At 39.4% G+C, this 27,384-nt stretch overlaps 1 protein-coding gene across 1 annotated transcript in view; it reads left to right on the forward strand.

Annotated features, from left to right (window-relative positions):
• UST (uronyl 2-sulfotransferase) overlaps positions 1 to 27,384 on the forward strand; it is a 156,429-nt gene that overhangs the window by 52,372 nt on the left and 76,673 nt on the right. The window contains exons 2-3 of the mRNA XM_064649081.1: positions 8,802 to 8,845; positions 22,827 to 22,982. Of these exons, the coding sequence (XP_064505151.1) occupies positions 8,802 to 8,845; positions 22,827 to 22,982 (200 nt within the window). The remainder of the gene's footprint in view (positions 1 to 8,801; positions 8,846 to 22,826; positions 22,983 to 27,384) is intronic.

Here is a 27,384-nt window from a genome sequence, read left to right on the forward strand (position 1 = left end):
AAAAACAGACATACAGCTTGATCCTGTAGGCTACCTCATATATGGGGTCCATTATCCTAAATGCAGCTGCCTGCGTAAAGAAGTGTGATAAAATCATAGCAACCATATGACTCAAATGTTGTGAAAATCACATGCAAGGAAAAGTCATTTGGCTTCAGCACAATAAAAATGTGAATTGTTCTTTAGAGCTGTATATGACTAATTTTCTGTGAAGCATGTTCATTTCTTCTCTGCTAGGAAGGTGCTGCTGGGGTCAGACCACAAACCTAGGCAGCTTCTTGGAAATGTGCCTTCAGGGACAGGAACTTCAAACCAAACGCCCAACAAACAACTCGTTCTAGATAGCATTTGCAGCATAGTACTTAATAATACTAATAAGAGTAATAAAAGTCTTCCTTGAACAACTGGTGACTTGCCAGCTGGATATTTTTCAAAATTCATTGACTTGCTGTTTGTCAAGATTGCCTGTGCAGGGGTAAAAGAGAGAAATATATCTGCATAAATGCAGTGGAGAGTAATAAAGCTCACAAGCTGGGTTAAGTTTAAATAATAAAACCCTTCTCTTTGGAAAAACATCTTGAGAAAGAACAGAGCTGATGTGTGGCATTGATGTAATAGGAGACTGGTATCATCTGAGAAGTGTCTGGTCAGATATGGATTCCCTGGAGTTCATAGCCTGAATGGCAGAGTGACGTGAGACTAAGAGGCCTCGCACATGACAAGGTCTTCACTGAAGCTTCATCATTATGTCCCTGTCACTTTGGTAAGGAGAACCTTGTAAAGAGAAGGCTTATCTGCAGAGTTGCAGTCTTATACTTAAGTTGTGCAGAGGGAGGTCTCCTGTGTTGGTTGTACTGTTCTCTGGATATGAGTGTGTGTGCATTGAAAGCGAAAGTGTCATGGCCCTGTCACCATCTTCTGTCCCACAGAGTTTCTTCCTCTGTGTCATGTATTCTGTGGGGTGGAGGGGAAAAAAGGTTTTCTCTGAAGAAGGCAAGTGGCTTGCAAATAGTCTTGCACCTGTCTCTCACTCAGGAGAAAAAGGGGGAAATGGAATAACCCTAAGTCTTAAAAGGTTTCTTCATATGACAATCGATTAAAACGGACTTCTTGCCAAGCTAGTGAAACTATCCCTCTATATTCAGCTGGAATTGAATGATCTTCCTGAAAATGGGTTAATGGGGCTTTGAAGAGTATTTAGTAAAGAGCTGCCTGGCCACAGAGATAGATCACAGTCTTTGTTCTCCAGCAAAATGAATTAAAATAAAATTGCCATATTTTGGGTTAATGGCACCTTATTTTTTATGGTCATTAGATTTTCTGTGCAGTGTCTTGATAGAGGTGCATGTCTACTTTTCTTTTGAGTGCAGAAAAGTACCTGCTGGGGCTGAGTTTATTTCTTGATTTGATGTTAATTTTGTTTTTCTCCCTCTCCCTTTCCCCAGTAGTAATAAAGCAGTTTATTGACAAAGCATTTAAATAAAACATCTGTCTGTACATTTTGAAATACAATTCAGAGAGGGTCTGTGATTTCATAGTAATTTTGCTTTCTGGAGTCTCCTCTTTTTTGCAAGAGGAGGGCCATGCCTAGTGTACTCCTTCCCCTGTCCTGCCCACACTTCTCTGCTGCATGTGTTGAAACCAGTAGGACAGCAGTCAGCCTTTCACCAGGGGTGGCTGGGCAGGTGGTGTGCTGCTGTTTGGTGCAGAAAGGGTGACTGAAGCTGCAAAGATCTCAAAGAGAAGGTCGAAAAGGATCTCAAAAGAGTAGAAAGGGGCTGAGAGCTACCAATGCAGGGGATAAAACTGCTGTGTTGTAGGTATAGTGGGATGAGACCAGTATGTACCAGGCTATGAAGACTTCCATGTGCTAAAGGCCAGTACAAGAAAAAGTTGGTGTGAACTGGTCGTGGAAGATTTTCAAAGTGAAGATGAGATGCGAGTGTCTAACACTGAGGGATTAGGAAAAGTCTCCTAGCAAGAGCCTTGAAGGAAAATATTAAACTGCTTGATACGTGTATAGGACAAATACAGAATGTGGGTACGTGTTGTAGAAAGATTATGAACTTTCTCATGTCAGACTACCTAGGTCTGTCCTAGTGACTTTGTGAGATGTGGGGATTTTTCTCCTAATTTCAGAGCAGTTTTAGCCAAGAGTTAAAATTGTCAAATATTCGGGTTCAATTTCATCTAGCCAATGTTTCTAAACATTTGTTAAAATGGGCCTTTCACCTTGTAGAATTATAGGCTGGGAAGTCTGTCATTAGAGGGTAGATGCAAAAGCATGTATGTTATACTCTACACTGGTTTAGAACCTTCAGTTATTCAAACCCTTCGTATCTGTATTCCTATGGTACTTTTCTATATATTGCATATGCAGAATTTCTAGTAAGTTTTCAAAAACTTGTATGTGCACTTATATGTGCCAGTTTCTCTCCTAATTGTGCTAGAACTATGAAACTTGTAGGTAAATAAATATTACTTATATCATAATGAAGTTTCTAGGGTTCAGTTCACTGGGTAATAAAGCAAAATAGGTATTTTTATCATATTCCAGCTTCTTTCCTTCATTGTGTTCAGCTATGTAGAATGAATTAAATGTACGGGTTTGGTGCTGGGGGGGTTTTTTTACTTATGATTTTAAAGATTAAGTATAACCAAAATGTTTTGAAAGGCAAGAAAGGAAGAAGAAAAATCCATTGCGGAGTGTTCTTAAAAAATAATGTCTACTCTACATTTTTTCATGGCCAGAAATGAAAATTTTGGTAGGATGTTAGTCTTGCACAGAGGAAATCAATTGTAGGTGCACAGCTTTTTACATATGATGTAAGAAATGGCAGTTAGTCATTTTGTATTCCAGTGCAGACTGGTCAATGGGGTTTTGCTATGTTTTGTTAATCTTCTCTGTGCACCTCTGGAAAAACTTTCCTCTGCAAAATCTGGTATGGCTGTGCTGACCTCAGCAGTAGCAGGGTTTTCCGTTTAGGTTGGATTTGAGCTGTGGGCAACATCATGCTGCTAAGCTGCTGGTTTTCAAGTTGTAGTCCCTAGCCCCCTTCCTGCCTTTGGACCACAAAGGGCTCCAAGACCTGATGACTAAGAACATCTTATTGTTTCAGATGTGTAAATATCTATGAAATTTCTAAGGATGTCCACTGCTTATCTGGAAGGGAAAAAAGTAAAGAAGGAAGCAGAGCAGAACTTATTCTCTTCTGATTACTCACTCACACTTTCATTTATTTTGAAGGTGCAGTTGTAAATGTTTAGAGGTGTTTAGTGGGGAAATTGTTCTCCAAAGCCCAATTTTATGACCAAAGACTCATCAGAAGACTATTAAACTGTTTCTTTCCTTTAAGCATTAGATGATGTAAGGGGTGATTTGCTAGTAAAGGTTGTACTGGCGCCTGGAAGTTTGAGATGGTGACCAAGTGAAGAGAATGAAGAAGGATTTTCACAAGACAAATTAAATTTGGCAGTAGCTGGATCCCAGCTCCCTTAGACTGCTGCTTGTGATTCCCAACAAGGGAAAACCCTTATCCAGGAAAATAGTCAAAACTCCACATTTTCCATGTTGGCTTTCTGTCTTTGTCTCTATACAGTTCTTTCCACGTGATGTCTGAATTATTCAAGTGGAGTTACCCTGTTTCGGTTGCTATCAAGGGGTCTTTAGTTCATACATAAGCCCACTTACCTCCTCTTTCTGTACTCCCCAGTAATTTTTTGGAAAGGTAATTTCCAGAATTGTAGTTATTTTTCTTATCTGTGGTTCTGAACTGGGCACAGAAATGTTTGTCCTTAATCCTGGTGACTGACCGTCTTTCTCTGTTTAAACTTGGCTTGCTTCAGCAAAACCCCCACACTTCAGTGGTTCCAAGAAAAAAGGAACATAACCACAAGGTTTCCCCAAAGATTTTGCATACAGCTGATTCACTTAACCTCAAAGATAATAAATTATGGAAAAAATTGGACTGCTTCCATGTATTCACCATTTTCTGTAATAAAGCCAACTTGTTTTTATCTCTGACAGAGTCTGGAGAAGACTGTGTTCAGTCAGCTCAAGTGTGCTGTTGAGCATGTTTGTGGAATGCATAATCCCACTTGTTTTGAGATTTGATTATTCTGTCTGACTTCTTTCTAATGCCTTAGACTTTCATGCTATTACAGGAAGGCAGCACTAAATACTCCTGTCCAGGAAAAAAAAATCTAGAATCATCTTCTTGAGATTAGCAGACAAGAGCAATGATGTCTTTATTAAAGCTTTATTAAAGGACTTGAGAGAAGTCATCCTGATGATTTAATGCCATAGGTTGCTTCAAAGCAATGGGCAAGATTACTAATGAGGAAAGATGACCTCCTCTTCTATCACTTTATCATTTCCACCACAGAAAGCCTCTTTTTGTCTTGTGCACTTAAGTGATGTCAAACACACGCTGCGTGTGCCAGAGCATATAAAAACCGCATGATAATGTTCTCTATCTTAGATAAGCTTGTTGTGTTAATATAGTTAGAATAAACACTTGAGCTTATGGCCACTGGCTTTGGTGCTTATGGCATCTATTCCCAAGTCCCTGATTTTTACTGTGCAACCCCTCCTACTGTGTCAGCTGTTAGTAGTTCACAGATTGGCTTTACTTTGGTATTTTTCCATTGTTACAATATTTAGAATGCTGAATTTTTCTTTTGTTTTTAAACTAACATAATCTGATATGTATTTTCTGAAGAATGGCCCCATGTGTGAAAGCAACACCCTGTCTTAAGTTCATAAAACTTGTAAATACCCAGCTCAGGAGTCATCATCTTTCCTACAGATTTTTTTCAGAAATATTCTCACATATATGCATGTTTTGCATGATATTTCTGCATGCATTAAGTCTGCTGTAGTGTGGCCCCTGTTTTGCAGGCAGAGTGGAAGCAAGCACAGTGAGAGCACATGTTGAACTTCGTGAGGTTAAGGAACTGGCCGGTGTACCTCACAGGCTGCTGCTCTACACCACTGCAGCTGGATTTGTCGATTTATTTTAATGTATTACTTAGGGTATGATATGAATCATACAGCAAAAGGTTTCGCTTTTATTACTGAAAACGAATTCTCATTTAAAACTTGAACCCAAAAGATTTCAGTCTATTGAATTGATGTGGCGTGCTGTTGGCTCAGAGATTGACTCTGGTTCATATGCCTGAAGAGCAGAAGGAGGAGATCTGGCAGGAGACAGGAGCTAGCTTTGCACATGGAGTTTGGGGCAGTGTAAGGGCGTGGGGACTGTCTGAAGCTTTCCCTCCTCTGCTCTTTGTTTGTAAGTTCTTTCTAGGTTTCAAGTCAATACTTTTTATTTCCTTGTGTTTGTCTGGCAATTAGTTTCTGTCAGTTAGTTGCTTCTGAATTTGAGCAAGCAACTACCATGAAAATGACCTTTATATAATGCCCCATAGTTTTACTATTGTCTTTTAAGTAGATGTTATAGAAATCCAAGGGGAGGGAATTTTTCTTCCCCCTGCCTCCACTCTAGGAAAGATGGAGTTTGAATGGAAAGGGGGGCGATTAGCGTTACAAAGGACCTAGCTGGCCAAGCTGCATTTCTACCAAATGGCCCATTGGAGACTGGGTGGGGGGGAGTTTTGGGAGAATTGCTGGCCCTCCTCAAAAGGGAGAGGACAGATTGCTGTGTTTTCTCTCTGGAACGGAGACGGAGACGGGGTTTGCGTGCCTGCATTTGGAGAAAAAGCCTAGAGGCCAGCCTTCTGGCTTTCTCATCTTGGTCAGCCCTGACCACTGGCCTCACCTTGTTTGCAAGCTGTCTTTGTCTCCAGCCCGTACCTGCTGTGTTTTCATCGGAGAGTTTTTCGCTCACTGGGAGAAAAAAGGAGGAGCCTTGAAACACCCTCATCTGAGAACAACAGTGAGTTCCATGAGGGTGGACTGCTTTCCTTTCTCCCTTCTTCCATTGGGGGAAGGGTCTCCATTTTCTTTTCGGCTTCTCCCGTGATCCGAGTCCACCCCCCAGACCCCCCTCCCGCGTGGTGACCGACAGAATCCAACAGCACTCCCTGCAGGCCAACACAGAGCACTGCAGGCTCTGCACCTCCAGTGATCCAACAGCGCCCCTGCCAACTGTGATTAGAACTGCGGTAAAGGACAGAGAAGTATTCAGACCTTTTGTTTGAAGGGGACTTTTGGGTACAGGACTATTGTCTAGCTGTTTTTGTGTTCTGTTACTGTTCTTGCCAACATATATATATATATCTTTTAATAAAGGGTTGTTATTTCTTCCTTTTTTCCACACTTCCTCGATTGGAGCCCCTTAATTTTGGATTTACAATTGCTGAGAGAAAGGAGTTTGGTCTATCTCATAACTCAGCCTCTTTAGCAAAACATTCCACTCTCGTCAAACTGATACAGTAGATACAGCAGTAACTAAAATGTGCTGTGAAAAAAAAACCATTGTAAAACCAGAAATCAAACCCACAGGGACATTTTGATGTAATTTTAAAAAAGGAAAATGCAGTCTGCATACTAAGAACATAGATTACGGATACAGAATGGTGAAATTGGTTAAGTTGTTTGCTCTTTAAAGTACCTCAAAAATGTTTGTGTAGTATAACTCTGACATTCGATGCTGCTCTATAAGATGCTGTCTAAACTATGACTGGTAATTCAAATCCTTCTCTACAGCAAAATTGGCTGTAATAGGTGATTGCTAAAGATAGTTAATACATATGCAGTAATATTCCTTTTTATTTAAGTAAGCATAAACTGTATATTTTTGGGGGAGACAAGAAAAAATATATTATTATTACCATATACTGCTTAATATCAATTAGAAAACTCAAAGTTTTGCTACTCTTTCTAACAAGTTAGTAGTTTTCATATAATGTTTATGACATTTGTAATGTCTTAACTTGTTTAGACAACACTATCACTTGTTTTATCATCAGTCAAAATAAAGCAATTTTTCTGACACAAACTGTAAGAAATGCTTTTATTGACAGCAGTGTCAGTCTTTCCACTTGCCTAATTACAAAGAGGACAAAGTTGCTAGGAACTAGTAACAGCCTGATTCTACAGTAAAAGGTAAATGCTGAACGGGAAGTTTCCTTGCTCTCCTCCCAGATGTAACTGTGGGTTTTCCTGAAGTGCTTATTTTCAAGTCCATCTCCCTGCCTGTGGAATAGCTACTGTAACAGAAAGCCATACGCTACTCTGTTAGCAGTCTGGGAATTGAATTACTTCCCTGGCAATTAGAATCGTATCAGAGGAATGGATAAAGAATTTATCCTAAATGTAGAGAATCAGCCATATTATCTATGGCATCAAATTAAGCAACTGTGTTATTCAAAGGATGGGTATTTGTGTAAAATGTATAGAAAGATGAGTTTCTTGTGCTTCAGAAAATGATTCATAATTTCAGATTATCAAAAAGTTACTGTTCAGGCTTTTATAGCAGTACAAACTCTTCCAAGATCAAGGTATATACATCTGTAAAAGAAGAAGTTTGGGGTGTTCAGACTTATATTTAGATGAGTTGAAAGCCTTTTGACTGAAGTTTTCATGGTTTTATAACATATGCTGGAAAACCAGAGAAAAAATAGAATGCAAAATACTTCTGGAACGCAGTCCCACCTTTTTGTTGTACATTAAAATCTGTCATACTCGCACATAAGTGTCTCCTTCCTGCTTTCTGGATCCAGAAATCTCAGGGTTTTTTTCTGACATTCTGAAAAACAGTGTGACACAGCGTCTTTTTTGGCTAAATTCACAAAAGAAGAGCTCTTGTGTACTGAGTTATATTTTATTCTCACTAGCCTGTGTTACCCCAGAGGCAATTTCTGCTGCACCATCCAACACTTCAGGAGTGGAGATACTCACATGTGACATTTGGATGTCTATTAGGCACCTGTAAAAATTATTGTCATACCCCATACTGATATAAGGTTAGGGCAGAGGTATTTTTGCTTTTTTTGGTAGGAAGATGTCTGAGAGGAGAGGCACATGTGGCTTAAGGGGAGCTTTAAGCCTTGCTGCAAGGTTCCATCATCTGCTGGGGCGTGTTGGGAAAGCTCCTGATTAATCCTTTGGGAGAAGGGTTCAGGAAGAACAGTTGCAGAGAAGACAGACTATGTGTGTGTGGGAGACTGTATTTTATATATTAGTGTGTGTTTGCAAGGAATGGGTAAAAAGTCTGAAATTCTTGCCTTTTTTATTGTAGCTGACAACTCACTTGTTTAGAAGCTGCTTTTTTTTTTTTCTGAAGCTTTTTATCTGAATAAAAAGAACATCTTGAAAAGGCAAGTGTCATTACATCAGAATGCAACTCCCATTCAATCAATATACTGTTTGGGAACAAATGAGTAGCTTGGAGGTTGGGAAAAATACATGTTAGAAGAGAGATAAGTGAATGCTTGTCAACTCCATCAGACCAAAATTTGATAAAGGCCTTTGATACTTTATTATTTAAGAAATCTTTTTGAGGTTAGCTGTGCTCACTTGCTTAAAATGTGCAAGGATGCAGCTGACAGTGTTTGTCATGCAAACAGTTGAAAGTTGTGATTGATTAACTAAAGCTGCCTTGAGCAATTTTTTTTGCTAAAATGACAATGTGCATCTAATCTATTATTACAAATTTAGTCAAAACAAATTAATTTTGTTTTTATTTTGTCAATCAAAAATTAAAGCAGAGTGAATATATTTTCCTTTAATTATTTTACACCACAAAACCAATGGGATAGAGGTACACTGGTTCCATGAATTGACAAGTTTTGAATTGGATGGCTTTTGTTTATCTCCATCCTTCTTCTTTTTGTAGGAAATTCCACTTATTTGGATGACCACGGACCACCCCCTCAAAAGGTAAGCTGCTGTTATTTTGTGTTTGCTTTCTCCCTGCTTTTTTGGCTTTTGTTTTTAACTCATTGTATGTTTACTTGTGTGCCAAGCAACATTGCTGAGTTTACATCAACAGCATTTACCCTGTTCAATATTTTTCCTCAAGTGTTTTCGGGCATTTATAAATAACATGGGTTAAATCTCAGTGTGATTAAACTAATGGAATTTTTGTCATTGAGTCAAGGGGAGGTAGGATTTTAGTGGTTTTGTCTGTCAGCACATTTATACGAGGCACTGCATCTGGATCTAACAAGGCAGCTTCTAAACAAGTGAACATGGGCTCTGCTGCAGGTGCAATGCTTTGAAGCAGGTCCGTAGGATAAATTTAATGAATGTGAGTAATGAGCCCTTTTATAGGGATAGAGTTCACTGTTCCCATCACGTGTGATTGTGCAGCATAAACTTTTCCCTCCCATCATCATGGCACCTCATGACATTTTTGGTTAGGAAGAGCATCATGATGATTTCTTCAATAGGAAAAGAGTGGAAACAGGTATGTAAGGTCTCTTGGTTTGTTTTCTTTTCTTTTCCCCTGATTTATTTTCTAAAAGACTACTTGATACTATATTGTGCCTGTCTTTCCAGATAAGGCTATTTTAAATCCTTTTGTATAGTACAGAAATGCACTATACATGAGAACAGATTATTTATTTCATTGATGCAGCCTACTGTGGATGCTAGTGCAGCAGGTGGAAGTGACTAGTTAAAGATGGGGTGAATGCGAATAGCCACTATCTCTGGTGGTAGTCCTCACTCAGCTCTGTCCAATTAACCATGAAATCACTATCTGAGCCACCAGGCCTTGAGTTGAAATGCTCAACCACATGTGTACATCAGTATGGTGAAACAGTTGGGTTTTGGTCAGCAGAAGGAGGGTAATGTGGAAAGCAATTCAACTTAGCTTAGTCATCAGTGAAAACAAGCAGTAGTCTGGGTTTCTTCACCTTTTTCTGTGAAGTCTGTGTGCAAATGAAATCTGTAATTTTCAGCTGGTATATGGGTATTTCTTACACTTTTAAAGTTCAGACAGCTCACTTAGAGGGATGATGTACATCTGATTTTTTTCCTCTCAGTGCAAATTACTCATTTTTTTTGTCTACACTGTTACAAAAACGGATGTAGACAGAAGTAACAAAGTCAACCTGCTATATTTATCGTTACTGAGATGGGATGTGGGAATTGTAAGGCTAAACAAATGTTTCACACTTAAAATCTATTTTAAGCAATAGCACCTCTGGCTTTTGTGTACCAACTGCTTCTCTTGTCCAAGCATACAGCAGCCTGCAGGGAGTGAAGCGTTATGTTTGTCAGGTCTCCACGATTAACACTCAGCTTGGAAAAGTAAAGCAATGCTTATTCCAGATGTATATTTTTCATGCTTGAATTAGCGTTCAGAAATGCCAAGCTGTTCCAGTAAAGAAAATGCTGTCATCTAGATAAGAGCTTTCAACCTTGAAAACTGCAGTCAAATTTTGATACTTTGGGAATTTTGTTTTACCAATTAATGGTGGATGACATCCATAGTCCAATGGGCAGTACCAGTTGGACAGATTTATCTAAGCCAGAAACTTTTCTGTTTGCGTTATGAAAACATCTTTTGCCTATCTAAACATGTAATTTTGTGCTGTGATCACACAGCCTCATCCAACTGCAGCTCAGCTCTCTGTAGAAAGGCCAGCTGATTAGATACCTACACGATTGATTGGTTTTGTAGGTACTCTTTGATTAGCTGCTTACAGTCAGGAAAGTTTGTGGGCTTCCTCTGTATTCATCCTCACTCCTGAAAGCTTGGTGAAAAGCTCGGTGGAGTAACAGGCTATAGCATTGTGTAAGTTACAAGTATTTTGCTTTTTGAAGTATTTGCTTGTGTTTTAAAAACATTGATAAAAGATGGATCATTTTAATCATCCCTCGGACAAGCTCGCTTATTCCTGAGTGGGTGGTTTTTATGTTTTGTTTTTCATTCTTCTAATCAAAACATGGATGGGGATTGGTAAAAAGGGCCGATAATTCCTGGTATTTGCTTAAGGTCATGTTTTGAACAAAGATGCTCTTGCTTTGTAAATATCATGCATTGCATATTGCAGTTATTACCCTCTAACAGCTTCATCCCTGAACTGTGAATTCTGCAGGTGTGAGTGAAACTAATAGTAAATTCACTGTAATTGTCATTGTCTTTCAAGTACCCTCTACTCTTATGACTAGATAACTATCTACATTTAAACTAATAGATGGTTATAGGTCTATGCATGCTTTAACTCAACATATAAAAACATGTCAGAAGAAATTAATCCTGAATCCAGCATTTAAAATATTTTATGACAAAATGCTTAAAAAATAGAAGTGCAGATAATGAACAACAATTCATTGCCTGGTGTTGAAATGACTGGTAGCTAATATCGGCAGTGCATAGTTAACTGCAGTGGAAGGCCAGCAACAGTTGATACACACTGGACCATAGCTGTTTTGCAGAGTACATTCCAGTGGTTTGTTAGAAATCATATTAGTTTTGGCTTTTTGTCATGGCTAGGTGCCAAAGCTTAGGATTTTTTTTAATAACATGTGGGGGTTTTCCTAGTGTAAGAACTGAAAATAACAGAATAAGGAATTAGCATCATCACGTTTCAGGAGATCAGGGTACTGGTCTGGTTTTTTCAAATAAAGGTTGTTGCATTGGGCCTTTATGTAATAAAAAAATGGAGTCTGCTCCCCACTGAGGTGGTGATCAGAGAGAGTTTATTTCAAACTCAGTGCTCTTTTTATCCCTTAAAACCATGTGACCTGGTAACCAATGAGATTATGGATTCCTGCGCATGTCCCCTGGGCTTCCCTGCCCTGGGTGCCTCCCCTGCACCCTGGACACGCCTCCTACAAAAGGTGGCAACAGCAATTTTCTCAGTGCAAGCAGAGAACGAAAGCTTTGCTCACTTCTGTACATGAATATTGCTGATGTGGTTCTGGTTCTCCCTTGAAAGCCAGTTGAGCCTTCACTGAGTGCCTGCAGAGCTGTTCCTCTCACATATTCTTACCTCTCTTTTCTCTGGCTGCAATTACTTCTGCACAATAACTTTTTTTTCTTTCTTAAGTATGTTATCAGAAAGGTGTTTTTAGTGGATATTTCCTTTTTCATTTGGACTCATGTTTTTAGTTCTAGCCAGCCTTTTTGAGACCATGATTTTAACCCTTTAGCCCCCTACAGTCTTAAATGATTGATTTGTTAGGGATGAAGTGCTTGGTTTAAAACAAACAAAAAACAATCAAAAAAAACCCCACCCAAAACACTGAAAAGCAAGCAAGATTTGTTTCCTTTTAAGTACATGCCTACCAGGGATTTTAAGGCATGAATAGTAGTGTATGTGTTTTTTATACAGTTAAAATTCTCTGTTTAGCTTTTCTTAAAAAATTGATGGATAATCTTTGAAGTAGTCCATCCAGGACAGGGTGGGAAAGATTTCAGTGATTTAAAAAAATCTATCCTACTTAGAAAATGATGAGTTGAGATGATCATCCAGTGTGCAAATTTTCAGCTATTAAAAATAGTCAGAATTTAGTAGTGCTAAAATAGAGTAAGTAACTTCCTATGTTTACCAGACTCACTATCTGGCTGATAAAATATTGAGAGAATTCACTAAGTGCCTTAACCACAAAGATCCCCTTACGGTTTGAAGCACTGTTTTACAGTATAACTCAGCTTTTGAGCCTAGTACACTCAATAAAATACTATGATTTAAAAAAACCCCATAAAATATTTCTCCACTTCCCTCAGTTTATTAGAAGCAGTGGGCCATGATTTAAACCCAGCCATCAAGCAAGTGTGTAGCAACACAGTGGCCCACTCGTGCCCCATCACATGTAACAGTGACTTGGGAAGACAGATGCCATCACTCCAAATGTGCCCTCCTTCCTCCTCCTCCTCCTCCCCTGCTTTATATACTGAGCATGATGTCATATGGCATGTGTCAGTTGGGGTCAGCTGTCCTGGCTGTGTCTTTTCCCAACTTCCCATACACCCCCAGTCCTCTTGGAAAGTAGAAAAGGCCTTTGCTCTGTGTAAGCACTGCTCAGCAATAACAAAACCATCACTATATTATCAACAATGGGCTCAGCACAAATCCAAAACACAGCCCCATACTAGCCACTGTGAAGAAAATTAACTCTACACCAGTCAAAACCAGCACACAATGCAAAATAGTTGTAGAAATATTGGGAATAATTATTTTGTGTTCTTTTAAAATTGTGTTCTCCTTTCTTCTAAATGGCAGTATCTCAATGAAAGAAAACTCTGATTTTTCCAGAAGATTTTGCCATTGTTGTTCATAATTGTTTGTAATCCTGCTCAAGCTACAGGGGGAGAATGATATAGCAGACTAGTATTATGGAGATCTGTCCAAAAGGTAGAATTGAATCTGTGCTATTAAGTGTGAATTGGGTCAAAAATATTTGAATAGTACAGGAGCACTACTTTGTTTGTTTTGTTAATATTAATTTATTGCTCAAGAATCTTAAGGACAAAAAATCACTTTATTCTGTGATTTACCAAAATAGAGAAGATGATTTCTTACTTTTTAATACTTCTTCAGTTTATAGTATATCAGAAATGTGTTGAAATGGGGAGGCTGACTGAAAGTAAATGGACAGTACAAAGAGACTTGGGAAATTACAGCCAGATTGCCTGTCACAAGAAGATAAATCTATGAGGGATGCTGTGCATGCTGATGTCCTGCAAAAATTTAAACAGTAGTGAACTAGCTTTTTATTAAGCCTCTCAATTTTGAAAGACTTTGGGACACAACAAGGATGCAGGTTTTGTGAACAACAGTAGCCTGCAGTTTTCATCTAATTTCAAAGATGCTTAGAAAGTATTTTGTCTTTTGGTTGGTACTTTAATTTTCAGGCTGTGTGCATAATAAATGTAAATTTTGCTTGAGTCTGGCATTCACACAACACCCTACCTACTATTACACAAAACAGAAAGATTCTAATATCACCAATTTTGCAATCTGTAGGTTTTGTCCTATGTCACATACCATAGCTAAAATCTACCTAAATTGTTTCTGAAGCTAGTAAAACTCTGTGCTTTCACTGAAATTTAGAACACAATCCATTCTGAATTGATCTTTGTTAACCTGCAGATAATCTGTGCAGATTATTTCAAAGTATATGAATATCTCTTAGATTACAGTTTTAAATTTCCAGCTCTCCAATACATTCCCATCTTCTTTCCATTCTTTCCAAGACAGGAAGGTATTTATAAACAAGCATAACATAGGAGGAGGTCATGGCTACCTTCATTATCTTTTTATTAGGAAGTGCTGGATTATAACACTAAAGTCCAATTACAGCTGGGTCTGGATGACCTAGACCTTCAGTGGAAAAAACAAAAATCTGCCATTCTGCATAGGGATAGCATAACAGAGTATCTTTTGAAAGTGACAATTGATTTGGTTAATCTTGCTAAGCCTTGTGACTCAGTTGAGTAACACTCATGGTTTTATCAGGAGTCTTTTATTTGTTGATGGCATTCTTAAATCCTGAATTGAAAGGGGTTTTTTTCTAGATATGATGTTTGAAGGGAAAAAAAAGTCTGAAACCTGGGATGCTGTGGAGACTTGCAAAACTGAAAAAAAACGCCAACCACCAAGTAAGAATTCTGGTATTATTTTGAAAGCCTCATGATTTTGAAGGTGAACTGGTAGATTCTGGAAGTTTTGTACTTAGGCTTTACAAAAGTATAAGATTTAGTACAGGAAACAGTGAATAGCAGTGAAGTGCTCTAATAAGGGCCATGAGCTTTAATCAGAAATGTGATTGTGGACATGCCTACATGTGGTCAAAAGTAGAGCCAAAATATCAGGCAAAGAGGACAGGGTGTTGTGACTGGGCTGAAGGGGTCTGTGTGAGAGTGATGGTAATTCAAGTGAAAGAGGAATTTGGGCAAGTAATGCAAGGGCAGGGCAGTGCAGTTATGTGAAAAGGTAATTCTCAGGACAGCACCCACAGACTCTGTTGTCCTGAGGGAGTGTGGAGGCCTTTGTGGCTGGCACTATTAGGAATTTTGAGTGGATACAGGGAGAAGCTCCTTCCACTGGAATGGCAAGGAGTTGTGCCTTGGTCATCAGGAATGAGGTTTGGTTTGCCTGAGCAAGTCAGCCAGAAGAGTGAAATGGGAGCACTTGACACTAGGTCTCCTCCATTATTGCCTCTGAGGTGTCATCTCCAACACCACAGGATCCACTTGTGACTCAAGATGTGGATTGTGGTCTGTCAGGATAGGTATTCTGGGCCTTTGAGTCATTTTGGATGACACAGTGATTTCTGCTCTGTTCTGGTTCTGCTGGAAGAGCTGGCCAGCAGCACATTGTCCCTCTTGTAGGTACTTCTTGGTGTTGGTCCTTCCAGGTGGTGACATCTTGTCATGAACTAGATTTGAATCTGTTACCTGCAGGAGCTGTGATGGAAATTCAGTCCCTTTGAGTTCCTCTGAGCATACAGAGCGAGAGCACCTCAGAGCTAGCTCATCTGTAGCAAGCATGTGGGTTACAGTTCAGCAGAACTGGCCTGTTTTAGAAATTAAAGTCCAGTTATGGCTATAAACAACCTTTATTTCATACTGCAGTTGACTTACAAAGTGTCTGCTTAAAGTGCATTGGAAAAGACAAGCATGCTGCAGACATTAAAATGAAATGTGGAGCTACAGGAAGAGGGCCTTAAGTAAGGGGCAGGAGGGCAAACTGAAATGCATCATGACAGATCCTTGGCAATAGTGAAACCATGAGTTGCTGCACTAATGAGTTGCCTAATAGTCAAACACAATACGTACAAAAGGGTTAAACCTTAATGTGAAGAAAGACAAGTGCATACAGAGAAATACATTATTCAGTCTACCACTCACCACATTCAAATCAAATATTATTGGCTCACAGGGTGAATTCATGAATATTGCATTGGAAGGATAGAGACTGCTGTAAGGTACTGAGGTTACTTAAGGGATCACCAGTGCTGTGAAGTATTATAAAAAGTTTTAAAACTAGGCTTAGTATTTTGCAAGTATCCAATATAAAGATGTGCATTGGATGTGATAGGATTTACTACTTAAACAGAGAATAACTGTGCCAGTGTATTCTGAGCATATCAGAGCATACAAAACCCTGGGCTCTGGAGGAAAAACAGCAGTTTTAAACTTTACAGTTCCAAGCTACATATAGCATGAGGCTGCTTTGGAGTTAAAATCAGTCTTGCACAAATTCTGCAGCTTACAGGTTTTCTGATACTACATGGAAAACCTTCCAGTGGAAAATGCAGTAATTAATGTGACACTAAAATTCTTAACCTACCTGAACTCATGCTAGTTCCCTCAACTAATACCAGTATCAGTGAACCACGTCCTTAAATAATTTATCTCCTTTATCTTCTTATGAGGTAAAGTGCATACCAGAAAGATAACTTCTACAATCTGATTAACTTGAGAAGTAAGAAATAAATATGCTGCTTTTCATAAAAAAACTAATGAGGGCCTTCCAGTTCTTTTTCTGCTGTAATCTGCATGCACTCATGTAGGGTAAAGAAGAAAAGGGGTGATAGCTCTATGTTATGCATGCCTGTCTATACTAGTGATAGTCCCATATACTTTGATTCTTCTAAATTCCATCCTGAGATGTATTAAAAAGAGATGTCTGCAGGACACAAACGATAACTGTTCAGTTCTCATTGGCACCAGGGAGACAAGATACAGCACTATATCTAATTTTGGTCCCAAAAGAAGTGAACAAGTTGCAAACTGCGGAGGAAAGCAGGAAGAATGAAGAAGGGGTTGAAAAGCACGCTATCTTAAGAAAGGGTGAAAGGAAAAGATTTGATTAATCTAGAGGTGATGGTTGTACCCTATCCCCAAGTAATTATCCATTTGGTAGGGTGATTCCCTCTCACCTGCTTCATCCCTGAGAGGAGCCAGAGCTGAGCTGCCATTGGTTAAGTGAAGCAAGTGTTGCTGAGTGATGAAAGCCAGGAGTCCCACTCACACCTCCAGAGGCTGCCTAACATCAGTGAGCACCTGAAACGGCTAAGTAAACAGAGCATCTGCTCTCTACCAACTTGTTTGACTCTTTGTATATATATGCTGATTTTGAATGTTGCTGAAACTTCACATACCTGAAATAAACTTGTTTCTGCACTCTCTGTTGTGGGGAGTCTTGTGCAGCAGATTGCAGGAGCAGAGGTTTTGTTCTGCTGCAAGCTGCTGTTGTAGGCAAGTGATGCAGGTGTAAAGTATAAAAGGAGCAAACCCAATTGTGTTCATAGGATGCAGCCAAAGCTTTGAAAACTGCATCTTTGACCTTTTCTTTATAAATTCCCCAGGTTCTTGTTGATATTATTGTAGTTTCTATAGCCATAGTATCTTGTAATAGAACCTGATCTGACACTTAGAGGAGAAACTTTACTATGCTTTGAACTGAACTCTTTTTAGATTTGTAAGTGTACAGGGCTTCTTCACAGAAAAATTACTGGAAGTCTTGATTTTGGCTCTACAGATCTGTTTCTTAAGACATGTCAGGGACCATAAGCTTTAGCAGACACTTCATAGTAATGATTTTCTTTAGTCTTAATAAATTTGAGTACTGTCTGCAACCAAGTTGCCTTTTTCTGCTTGTGCTCCATGCTTATGTTTTCAATTTATTTTGGTACTTAGGGATGTTGAATCGTTAGAGAACACATTTTAACTTAGTCTTCCAAATGTGTCATCTGTCCAACAGATGAGATGCATTGTTTGTGGCAGGGGGGAGCGAAGTCATCCTTTTTCAATTAAATTAGTGGATTAATAAAAATGCAACAGAATAATCTTCTGTTTCTTCTTCTGCCTTATTTTCAATGCTCCGCTGCATTTAAATTTTGAAAACAAACCAACTTCACCCTTACCTTTTCTTACAGTTTCTAGTGTATTTTCAGTGACCCATAGAGAAGACCATGCTGTCTGGTCTGCTTTAGAGTTGGTTAATTCCAAAAGCTTGTCTCTGTCTAGCATCATTACACTCTGCAGGTGAATCTTTATGTAACTGGATCTGTGTGCTTTAGCTGGGGAAGAAGGAGGCTAGCTAGTAATTTATTTTGTTTTCTCCCTTGTTCATTGTTCAGTCATGTTTTCTGCTGACATACTTTTGTGTTAGCAAGTCTTCACTGTAATTGCTTTAAAAGTAAGTTGATACTTGTTTGGAATGAAATTTTGTGCAGCAGTTCCTGACCTTGGGTTTGACACAGGTAATCTTTTAGTGGACTTTGAATTTGCCTTTAAGTAGGCCATGGCAGGCGTGTGATGGACCTCAGTTAAAAAGAGGCATCCAGTGTGTCTAAGATCTCAAAGCTGATGACTGAACTATCTGACCTATCTTTATGAAACCCACAATATGAGAGCAGGTATTCTCTGGAAAAGGTAGAAGATGAGCTAAAAATGAAATGCATAGTGGTTAACAAAACTCTGGAATTTATTAGTACAGCAAGTTATGTAAGAAATTCTTCATGCAGCAAGCAAGAATGTGACTTCTAACATGCCATATGTAATCTTTGGGGACACTAGAGAAGGAGGAGAGATACTGGAGAGAAATGACTGCTTACAGCTCTCAAATTTGTAGGTACCTAATTAGTATCATCCTCCCCTCATGAGTAGAATGTGCCATTGCTTTGACCCATTAAGCCATTTTTTAAAAGTCTTATGATTTTGTCTCAGTTGGACAGGAAAAAAAATGAAGAGGTTGCACTGAGAAGGTGTGATGCTATATGAAGATGTGTGACATCAGCAAATGTTTAATTGTTTACGCAGTCTTACCAGTTTTGTATGTGTTGGTTGGCCTCATTCACCTGATAAACATGGAGTGCTATCTGACTACAGGTTAGTGTCTGCTCAGAAAGGAGAAACCATTTCTGGCATCCACTTCTGGTCCTTCTCATATGTAAGGACAGGGGTCACTTACTTCCAGAAGCTGTGAAGATAATGGATTGCTTTCTGGGAACACATCTCATCTTCATCTGAGCAAACTGTATGTAGACTGGGAAATTTTTGGCAAATGGGCAAAATTATACTGGATTTGGCTCAGTAAAGGTGGAATAATTTAGGCCTTTGGGTGGATCCCTAAATTGTTGACACTGCAAGTAATGTTATCCAGCCTAATTTTTTTTTAATGATGCAAAGGTTTACCTGGAGACAAAGCCACCAGTGAAGATGGAAGCCTGGGCTTTTGTCAGGCTATCTGTTAAATGGCTCCCTTCCTGAGACTGGCAGACCTACTCTGCAGAGCTACTTGACAGTCACTGTAATGCAAGTTTGGTTTGGGTTAAACTTACTTTTTCTTCTCTCTTCCATTCACAATGATTCTTGAGATCTTTAACTGTGGAACCAAAAAAAAAAAAAGCCTCCTTGAACTGACAAGTAAATTGTTATATAACTTTCCAAACCCTTAGAGAGAGCTGTTGTAATTATACTGTGGGTTTTACTTTTTTATAGCTGTAAGTACTAATTCATATGACTACAAAGTGAATTACATGTTTGAATTTTTTATATTACCTCTGGGCTTTGATGCAGTGCTCAATAAAGTCACTCTGTAATTATTTTGAAGTTGTGTATATTGTTACATGAATATCATGTTGCCAGAGCATCACCTCAGCAGTTAGTCAGTCTACATGATACATACTCTTATTATAAAATAAAATGTAATCCAGTCAGCATTTTGTAAACTTCCAACTGCTGTTTTCCATCATGTTTCTGCTAATATAATAGGAGTCTCCTTTTCAAGAGCCTACTCTACTGCCGTCTCTTGTATTGTTTCAGTCTTTTGTGAGTATCGTGAGGGGGGAAAGAAAGTTCCTCTTTGAAGAAGTTTTCCATTTCTTGCATTTTTACTTCTGCTTAATAGAAACTCAGGTTTCTGGAAGAAGTATTTCTTCTAAGAAATAACTTAGATATTTTCTAAAATGCAGAAAGCAGATTTGCAGCATCCTGAGGGAACTGATCACATTAAACAAATACTTGCCTATATATCAAAAGCCTGTGTACTGCATGGCTTTGTGCACTTGGCACACCCTTTGGGGCATTTAGGTGTGTTAAGTGGATTGGTGACGTAAACAGATGAAACATGAGCAGAGCTTCAGTAGCGCACCTCTAAAGCTCCCACGTTCAGCAGTGCTGCACGTGAAGTTTTGATTTCCGTTAGTGATTGTTCTTCTGGAGTGAGCTTTGAGCTGTAGCGTTTATCTTGAATCTTGAACTAAGTACATTCAGCTGGTTACTGAATCAAGGCATTGATATATTGGCCTCCTTTAAACTACATAGGTGTCTGAAAATAATAGCCCTTTATTTCAGGATTCTTTATCTGCTATAGTTTCTCTTTGAGGGTTGCCACGGTTGTTGTTTCTGTGCAGAACAGAATTGTGCTACCTAGAAAGATGAGTTTCAGAAACAAATGTGAGAACTGGCGAAACTTTGTAGCTACTGTCAGTTTTCTAAGCTGATAAAGTTGTTTGCACTTAGAATAGAGTTTGCAAAGGCCTGCTTTAATTTTATTTCCTTTTAAAAGAGTTATATTAATAAGATTCACCCAAGGTTACTAGATAATCAAGTCAGGGATTTAATTAGAACTTGAGTGTAATCTGGGTGCAGCAAAACTGGAGTTAAATGAAGTACCAATGAAGAAAAACTTTTGCTCACTACATTACAAAGTGCAACTCTGTTAGGAAAATCAAAGCAGTTTATAATTATGAAGCATTTTTAAATATGTCCATAGCCCTACAAACTGTCATCATTTATCTCATTTCTAGGATGCTAAGCAAACACACGCTTGTATGAGTCTTGCTCCTTCACTGGCACTTTGAGCATCTACTTATCATTTCCCTTGAAAGCTTTCACATACTTGCACAGCCAAGTATGCCAAAGGTATATGTCTGAGCAGAAGATAAATTCCACTTCCACAAGTTACAGTGATGTTGTGTGGATGGTACTGCAGGGCCATGACAAATAGTGATGCTAGTGTTTGTTATGTGAAGGGGATAATCCAGAATAGGGCTGTGTTTCCTTGTTCATTATGGTGTCCCTGGTGTGGTAATCAGCATAATAGAATGCATTCAGATGTTAACCTTTCAGGGATTATTAGCAGTAGTTTTGGAAAAGGTTAGCTACAGCTGTAGCACAGAGATGTTAAATTCATCACCTTTGGAGTTCTCTAATAATGGAGGCTCAGATTTTGCATTTCTTAGGAAGCAAGTCTTCTGAAGGAGATTGATAAGGAATAAGGCAGCTAGGTTTCTCCTAGAAAACACCATAAAAATGTTACAAAGTGGCCAGACTTGATGCCTTATGTTGGGTTTGCATGAGCCTTAGGAGACCTAAGAGCCTTTGCTTGCTGAATCAGCAGATGTGATATCCTGCAGCTTGGAAGACTATTAACTGAGGCCATGATCACTCAATACCTACCCCTTCCCTGAGTAATTTGAAGAATGATGGCTTCTCCATTTATTTTGCAGTGAAGGATATCCTAAACAGTCCAACCAGTAACAACAGCAATGTTCATTTGGTCATGAAATACAACATTGACAGCAAAGTGCCAGTAAAGTCCTACTAAAAATAACAGAATACAAGGTTCTTTTCTTTTTTCTTTCTAGTTAGCTGTACTCTTTGTAAGTAGTCTGAAGGGTTCCCTGAGGAATCATTTTGCTTCCCTGATGAAGATCTATTAGCTGTTTGAATACCCTGAGAAGTGCCGTATGCTTTCATCTGACTGGTTTTATGTCATAAATTCTTCTGCTGGGAGAATGTGATTGCATCAAGAGCAGAAGTAACTACAGATTGAGACACACCACCACTTTGGCTGTTCCTTGCACTGAACACAAGTTGTCTGGAACCCGGGTGCAGGCCCTGTGTCAGGAAACATTTTGTGCCATTGTCTTAATAGAAAAATGATCTTTTTTCTTAAGTGCCATATATGCACTGCTATGGATGAAACTGTGAGCTCCTGGCTTTAAGAAGCTTGAAAACAGTTTCCTCTTGGCCTATACTATCAGATGCTGCTGCTATATGCTATACATCAAATACTTGTCTAGTGTGATAGTGTCATTTCAGAATGCATTTTGGTGAAAAAACAGCCCATGGTCATCATCCAGGAATAAAATAAGGCTGCATCCAATGTATTTTGAGACAGTGAATTACTACTTGCTTGTTCTGCTTTCCCAGGGAGGAGAGCATGGTGCAAGAGTTCATGTGGGCAGGAGAACATTCCCAGTGTCCAGGCTGGATGTAACTGTTGTGTTTTGAGTTTTAGTGTACCTTACCTGTGTGGAGGTGATCAGACTGTGCCAGTTGGCCTCAGGCCACCTGTGGCACTGGCATTTTTCATTCCATAAGTATATACCTAGCCAGTGGCATGATTTGTTCTCTGAGTCTCTATGGAAGATTCATGTTTATATTTGAAATTGAAATAGTTGATTCATTTTAGCTTTGTACAACTGGTGGTTGTTTGGGGTTCTTTTTAAGCTGAAGTTTTGCAATACAGGCATTCCTCTTGCATTATGTCAACTTCACTTTGAGTTGCTAAACTGTGGCACAGATTCACTCCATTCTTTTTATGGGAGATAGTCAACTATAGCTGACTATTTGCATTGATATTACAAGCAGCAAGCTTAAGCCTATTGTCAGCAGTTGCATGGTGTTCCTGGAGTAGCTGCCAATCTGTTACATTTAACTGGATCATGAAGGGGAAATCTCACCTTGCCATCTCCTGAGCCATGTTGTTTCTATTCTGAAGAGCTGTTGGCTTGTTAGACGAAGTGAATGCTTCTGACCTGGACAGGGCCCTAGGAATTCTCCTGTATGTGTCTGTTGACTTCAGGTCAAAACATCGTGTTACTCAAGGTACATGGAAACAAAAATGTCAATATACTGACTCCATTTTTTTCAATCTTTATTTAGGTACTTCCTTTCCCCAGTCAGGTGGTCTACAACAGAGTGGGAAAATGTGGGAGTCGAACTGTGGTTTTGCTTTTGAGAATTTTATCAGAGAAACATGGATTCAATCTGGTTACATCTGACATTCATAACAAAACAAGACTGACCAAAAATGAACAGGTAAGTTACTCCTGCTCCTCTTAGATCAGTTTTTCCTATTATGTTTATGAAACTGAGAAGCAAAGGCATATGCTAGCAGAAGTCCTATTGAAAAGATGCATTGCTACTTTGACCTGAGTGATTATCCAGAATTCATCATTCTCTAAGTGACTTCATTTAATAGGAGAAGTGGATGGTAGAGCCAAGAACAACATGATGTGGAAGCTAACCAGAAAAACTAACTTTCGATGAGCCAGCTTTGAATTTAGTCAGCGCAGCAGTTAGACTACCAACAAGGCAAGAAAGGTTAGTACCAGTGAAGTTAAGTGCTAACAGCATCTGGGATACGTGTTAATGTATCTGCAGGGCACAGCCATTTATCATATAATCAGACCAGCCTATTCAGACCTAGCTTGGGTCTCCTTAAGCAGAGCAGGAGTAAATAATAGCCAAAAGGGTCTTTTTTGATGACTTTCTTAACTCACTTTTAGTAAGCAGTTGCTTCAAAAAATTATTTCCCCATGCCATGCTAACCCATGTTGCTATAATCTGACATGCCCTTGATCCTATCTCAGCTTCTTGCTTATCTGCCTTTTTCATGTTATCGCACAACCCTCACTACAGGAAGTGAAAATAGCACATTATTCCTCTTTATCCAGGCACACTTTTTCATGTTTTTCATGTTCCCTTAAAGTTGTAGAAAGCATTTTTTTTGCAGCTTTGATGCTATAAAAGATCCAGTTATTTAAATTTTCTTCTATTCAGAGTAACCATATGCCTTCTGTAAGTATCACTCCCATAAGCAGATATTGATACAAGTAATGCAAAAAAACCACAGACTCCAAAGTGTATGTGTGTGGTCAGATGCCGCACACATTGGCCACTGCTGCTATTTTGAGCTGCTGATCAGGTAAAGCTGCAATAAATGCCTGTGTCACTCCTAGGAATGGCAGCCTGCAAACCACCAAAGGATGTGTGTGATGATCAAAATACGGATGTGGGCCTGCCAGTGGCATTGTGCTGTGATTTGGGCTCATTTATTTGTAGCCTGCTTATGAGCATAAATGTTTTATTTTAGATGCAGCAGTTTAGGAAATGAAAATTTAGGAGCTGATATTGCTCCTGCAGGTCCCACCTTCCTCCCTTTCAGGGTGTCCATTGGGGTCCTACCAGTAGCCAGCTGACCTAACACCACATGACAGTCAAGTTGAGCCCAAGGTGGGGACCAGCTGGCCAGGGCTGCCGCACCAGCCCAAAGGTGGCTTCTATACACAGTTGCATGTTAGATGCCAGTGAAAGGATGTAGGGGAGGACAGTGTCCCCTCACTGCCCCTGCTTGTGGCCAAGGGAAGGCATGGGCTGTGGCTGCTGCAGATTTCCTCTGTGTATCCTACCAGCAGCGCCACAGAGCCACATTTGCAAAATGGTTCCATCAGAAAGGAGTCAAACTATCCTGTACTATAGAGGCTGTCTGGTTGGGTATGACTGCTTTTGTGTTTTGGGTTGTTTGGGTTTTGTCTGTCTATATCTTTCACCAATTTCCTTTACTAATTGGGAGACATCATAAAACTCAGAAACCTTTCAGGTATTAATAATCACCAGCTTTCACCCTTATCAGCTTCTTCCTTTCAGTTCTGTTCTCTGTCTTTCTCTGGTAGGTATACTGTCCTTTGTTAAAACATGACACAAGATCACATCTTAGCAGTCTTCTGTGCTTTGGTCCAGCATGTGGAGATTCCAGAGAGGCCCAGACTTACTTTTTACCTATACACTGACAAAGGATAACTATCTGCATTACCTTTTGCACTCCCTGAGCTCTTAGCTTACTAGACAGTAAATGTGGTGGAAGTATTGCTACAGAGCTGATGATTTACTCTATAGACTGCCCTACTATAACTTGAGTCTCTTTATTTTCATTTATGGTTTATTTATGTAGTTACAATAGATTCATAATTTAATGAGTACTTTTGCTGAGAAGTGCCTTTGATCACCAGGAAACACGCCTGAAGATGGTAACGGATCTGTTGTTCAGGCATTTTTAGTTGTCTTCTCAATTTTTAAGAGTAGAATATAAAAAAAAATAAATTACTTTTTTCACCTTTAATGTGGTGTACACAAGAGGAAGTTGAAAGAATGGATGATCTCCGGCTCCAGGCATTGGAACAAGAAAAAAGAGAGCTGGGCTGGGCTGAAGGCTTCCAGCGTGAGCATGGGCTTCTCGCTTGAGATGATATGTCTCTCTTCCTTCTGTCATTTGTCTGTCCTGTGTTTGATTAAAGCCCTGATCCAGCCAAGACCTTTCTGTAAATATTTAGTTTATGCAGTCCGCTGTTGTTAAATAAAGTTAAGCATGTAGGTGTTCTTAATGACTGTGGGGATTGCACATAACTGGAATCCATATTCTCATTGCCTTTTCCAGTCTCCTTCCTACTAAGAAATTTTCCCAAATTATGTGTGTCTGCCAGCAATTAGAAATGCAGCCTTTGAACATCTGTGGGCATAAGGGAGTGAGGTCTGGAAACAGATGAGTTAGTATGTGCCTTACCATTTGCTATAGTACTTCCAAGTAAATTAAATACAGAAAATAATATGTAGTATTAAAGTTAATCTAATTGTTGTGGCTTTAAAACTCCACATGAACTGCTGCAAAATGAAATCTTCCCCTTCCATGACTTTGTCTCCCACTCCCATTTTCTTGCATTCGGGAAGTAAGAATGAGTATACTTATAGATATACAAATACCAGTCACATATGGGAGTAATTGGTAGTTTATCCTCGTATTGTTTCCTTCTACCACCCAATGTTATGGCCATGCAGCCAAAATGGTATGTAATTCCAGTTTAACACGTTAAAAATTCATCACTAATTTTTCTTATATGCTTTTCAAGACAGAAAATTGGTCATACCAGCCTGGGGAGGTGAAGAAATTCTTGAAACCATTCCAAACTTTTGAGAGCTGAAAATAAAGGTCTAGTCTCATTCCTGAGAGTTGTGAGTTGTTTGTGGAAATGAGTACGATGAAAGTGATATACCAAAATTCCTGTAGATACTTGTGCTTCCTGAGTCCTACATGCCTTCAGTAGAGACTGAAAGCATTGGAAGAGGGTAAAGAACTCCCAAGAAAGACTGATATAGAGAAATGTTTTTGTCCTCTTTGTGTCAATATTAGTGGGGACTATAGTGTGATCCCGGAGACCTCACTTGGAAAATCCCATTTTGACCTTGAATTCTCCCAGTGAAATACAACATCTTAAAAAAATGTAGTAACATTTTGGCTGTTGTCTGGGTGGGATTATTATCTGATTTTCTTTTTGTCCCTAGTTGAATTTACTTACTGCAAATCTCAAACTAAACAAGACTGCTCTGAGCAGTCAGCGCAGGGGCTGGCCATTTCCAGAAGAGGGAAAAGTGTCCTCTCTCAAAGGCTGGAGTTGAGTTTTTGTGCAGAAACAATGCTTTGGCTCGAGAAAATCCATCCTCCACGTTTCTTCCCTCTTGGGGAGGGCCCCCTCCAGCCCTCTTGCAGTCACTTCACGGTGCCATCTACTGGAGTGTTACTTGCAATGCAGCACCGGCCCATTACAAGTACTCGGATGTTGCTGAGCAATTACAGTTTGATTTCTTTTATATGGCCAACTGAGATCCTACAGTGGTAGTGTAGGACAGTAGACTAAGGAAAAACCTTTCCTCTTAGAGTATTGCCTCTTGGTGTTCTTGCTCAGGTGGGCTTTAAGATTCAAAACTATCTTGTGATTTACAGGATTGCCTCTGTGAATCTTGTCTTCTTTAAAGGGCCTGGTTAAAAGTTAGTGCAGAATACAAATTAAGGAGAAAAATATTAGAATAAAAGATTAAGCAAGCAGTCACAGTGGTAGAAAGGTGTTATTATAAGGAAAGACTCTGTTCCTTAAAATTAGTCGGTGTTTGAGGGGGGTGAGTGGAATGACAGCAGATGTGTTGACCACACCACAGAGGTCTTGGCAACTGCTTGCTGTGGCCTAACATCTCTGCAAACTCCAGTCATGCAGTGTGCATGCTCCCCTTTCCTTGGGGAGCACAGCGCATCCACTACTTTGTTTCGCTTCCGCGCATGCTCTCCATGTCCTGTCATTTCCCTCTCCCTGAATCCTTCTTTAGCAGCATTAACTCTGTGGTGCAATTTAGTTAATTTTGAGAGCAAATTAGTGTATTTTTCAGTGCTGTTTCACTGAAACTGCCTGACTCCTGCAGGAGAGCTCTAGGCAGCAGTGAGAGAGAAATAGCTCTTTAAGGACCCTTATCCTAGAAGGTGTGTGCTCCTTTCAGACTTCTCTTTATATTTCTACAGCTTCTCCCTCAAGCCATGTGTTCAAGGATGTGTTCTAGTTCATCTCTCCCCCAGCTGTGTTTGCCATGGTCGTTTATCTTGTGCTGCTTGTTCCTA

Source organism: Pseudopipra pipra, chromosome 3, assembly GCF_036250125.1.
Source record: "Pseudopipra pipra isolate bDixPip1 chromosome 3, bDixPip1.hap1, whole genome shotgun sequence".
NCBI classification, from domain to species: domain Eukaryota; kingdom Metazoa; phylum Chordata; class Aves; order Passeriformes; family Pipridae; genus Pseudopipra; species Pseudopipra pipra.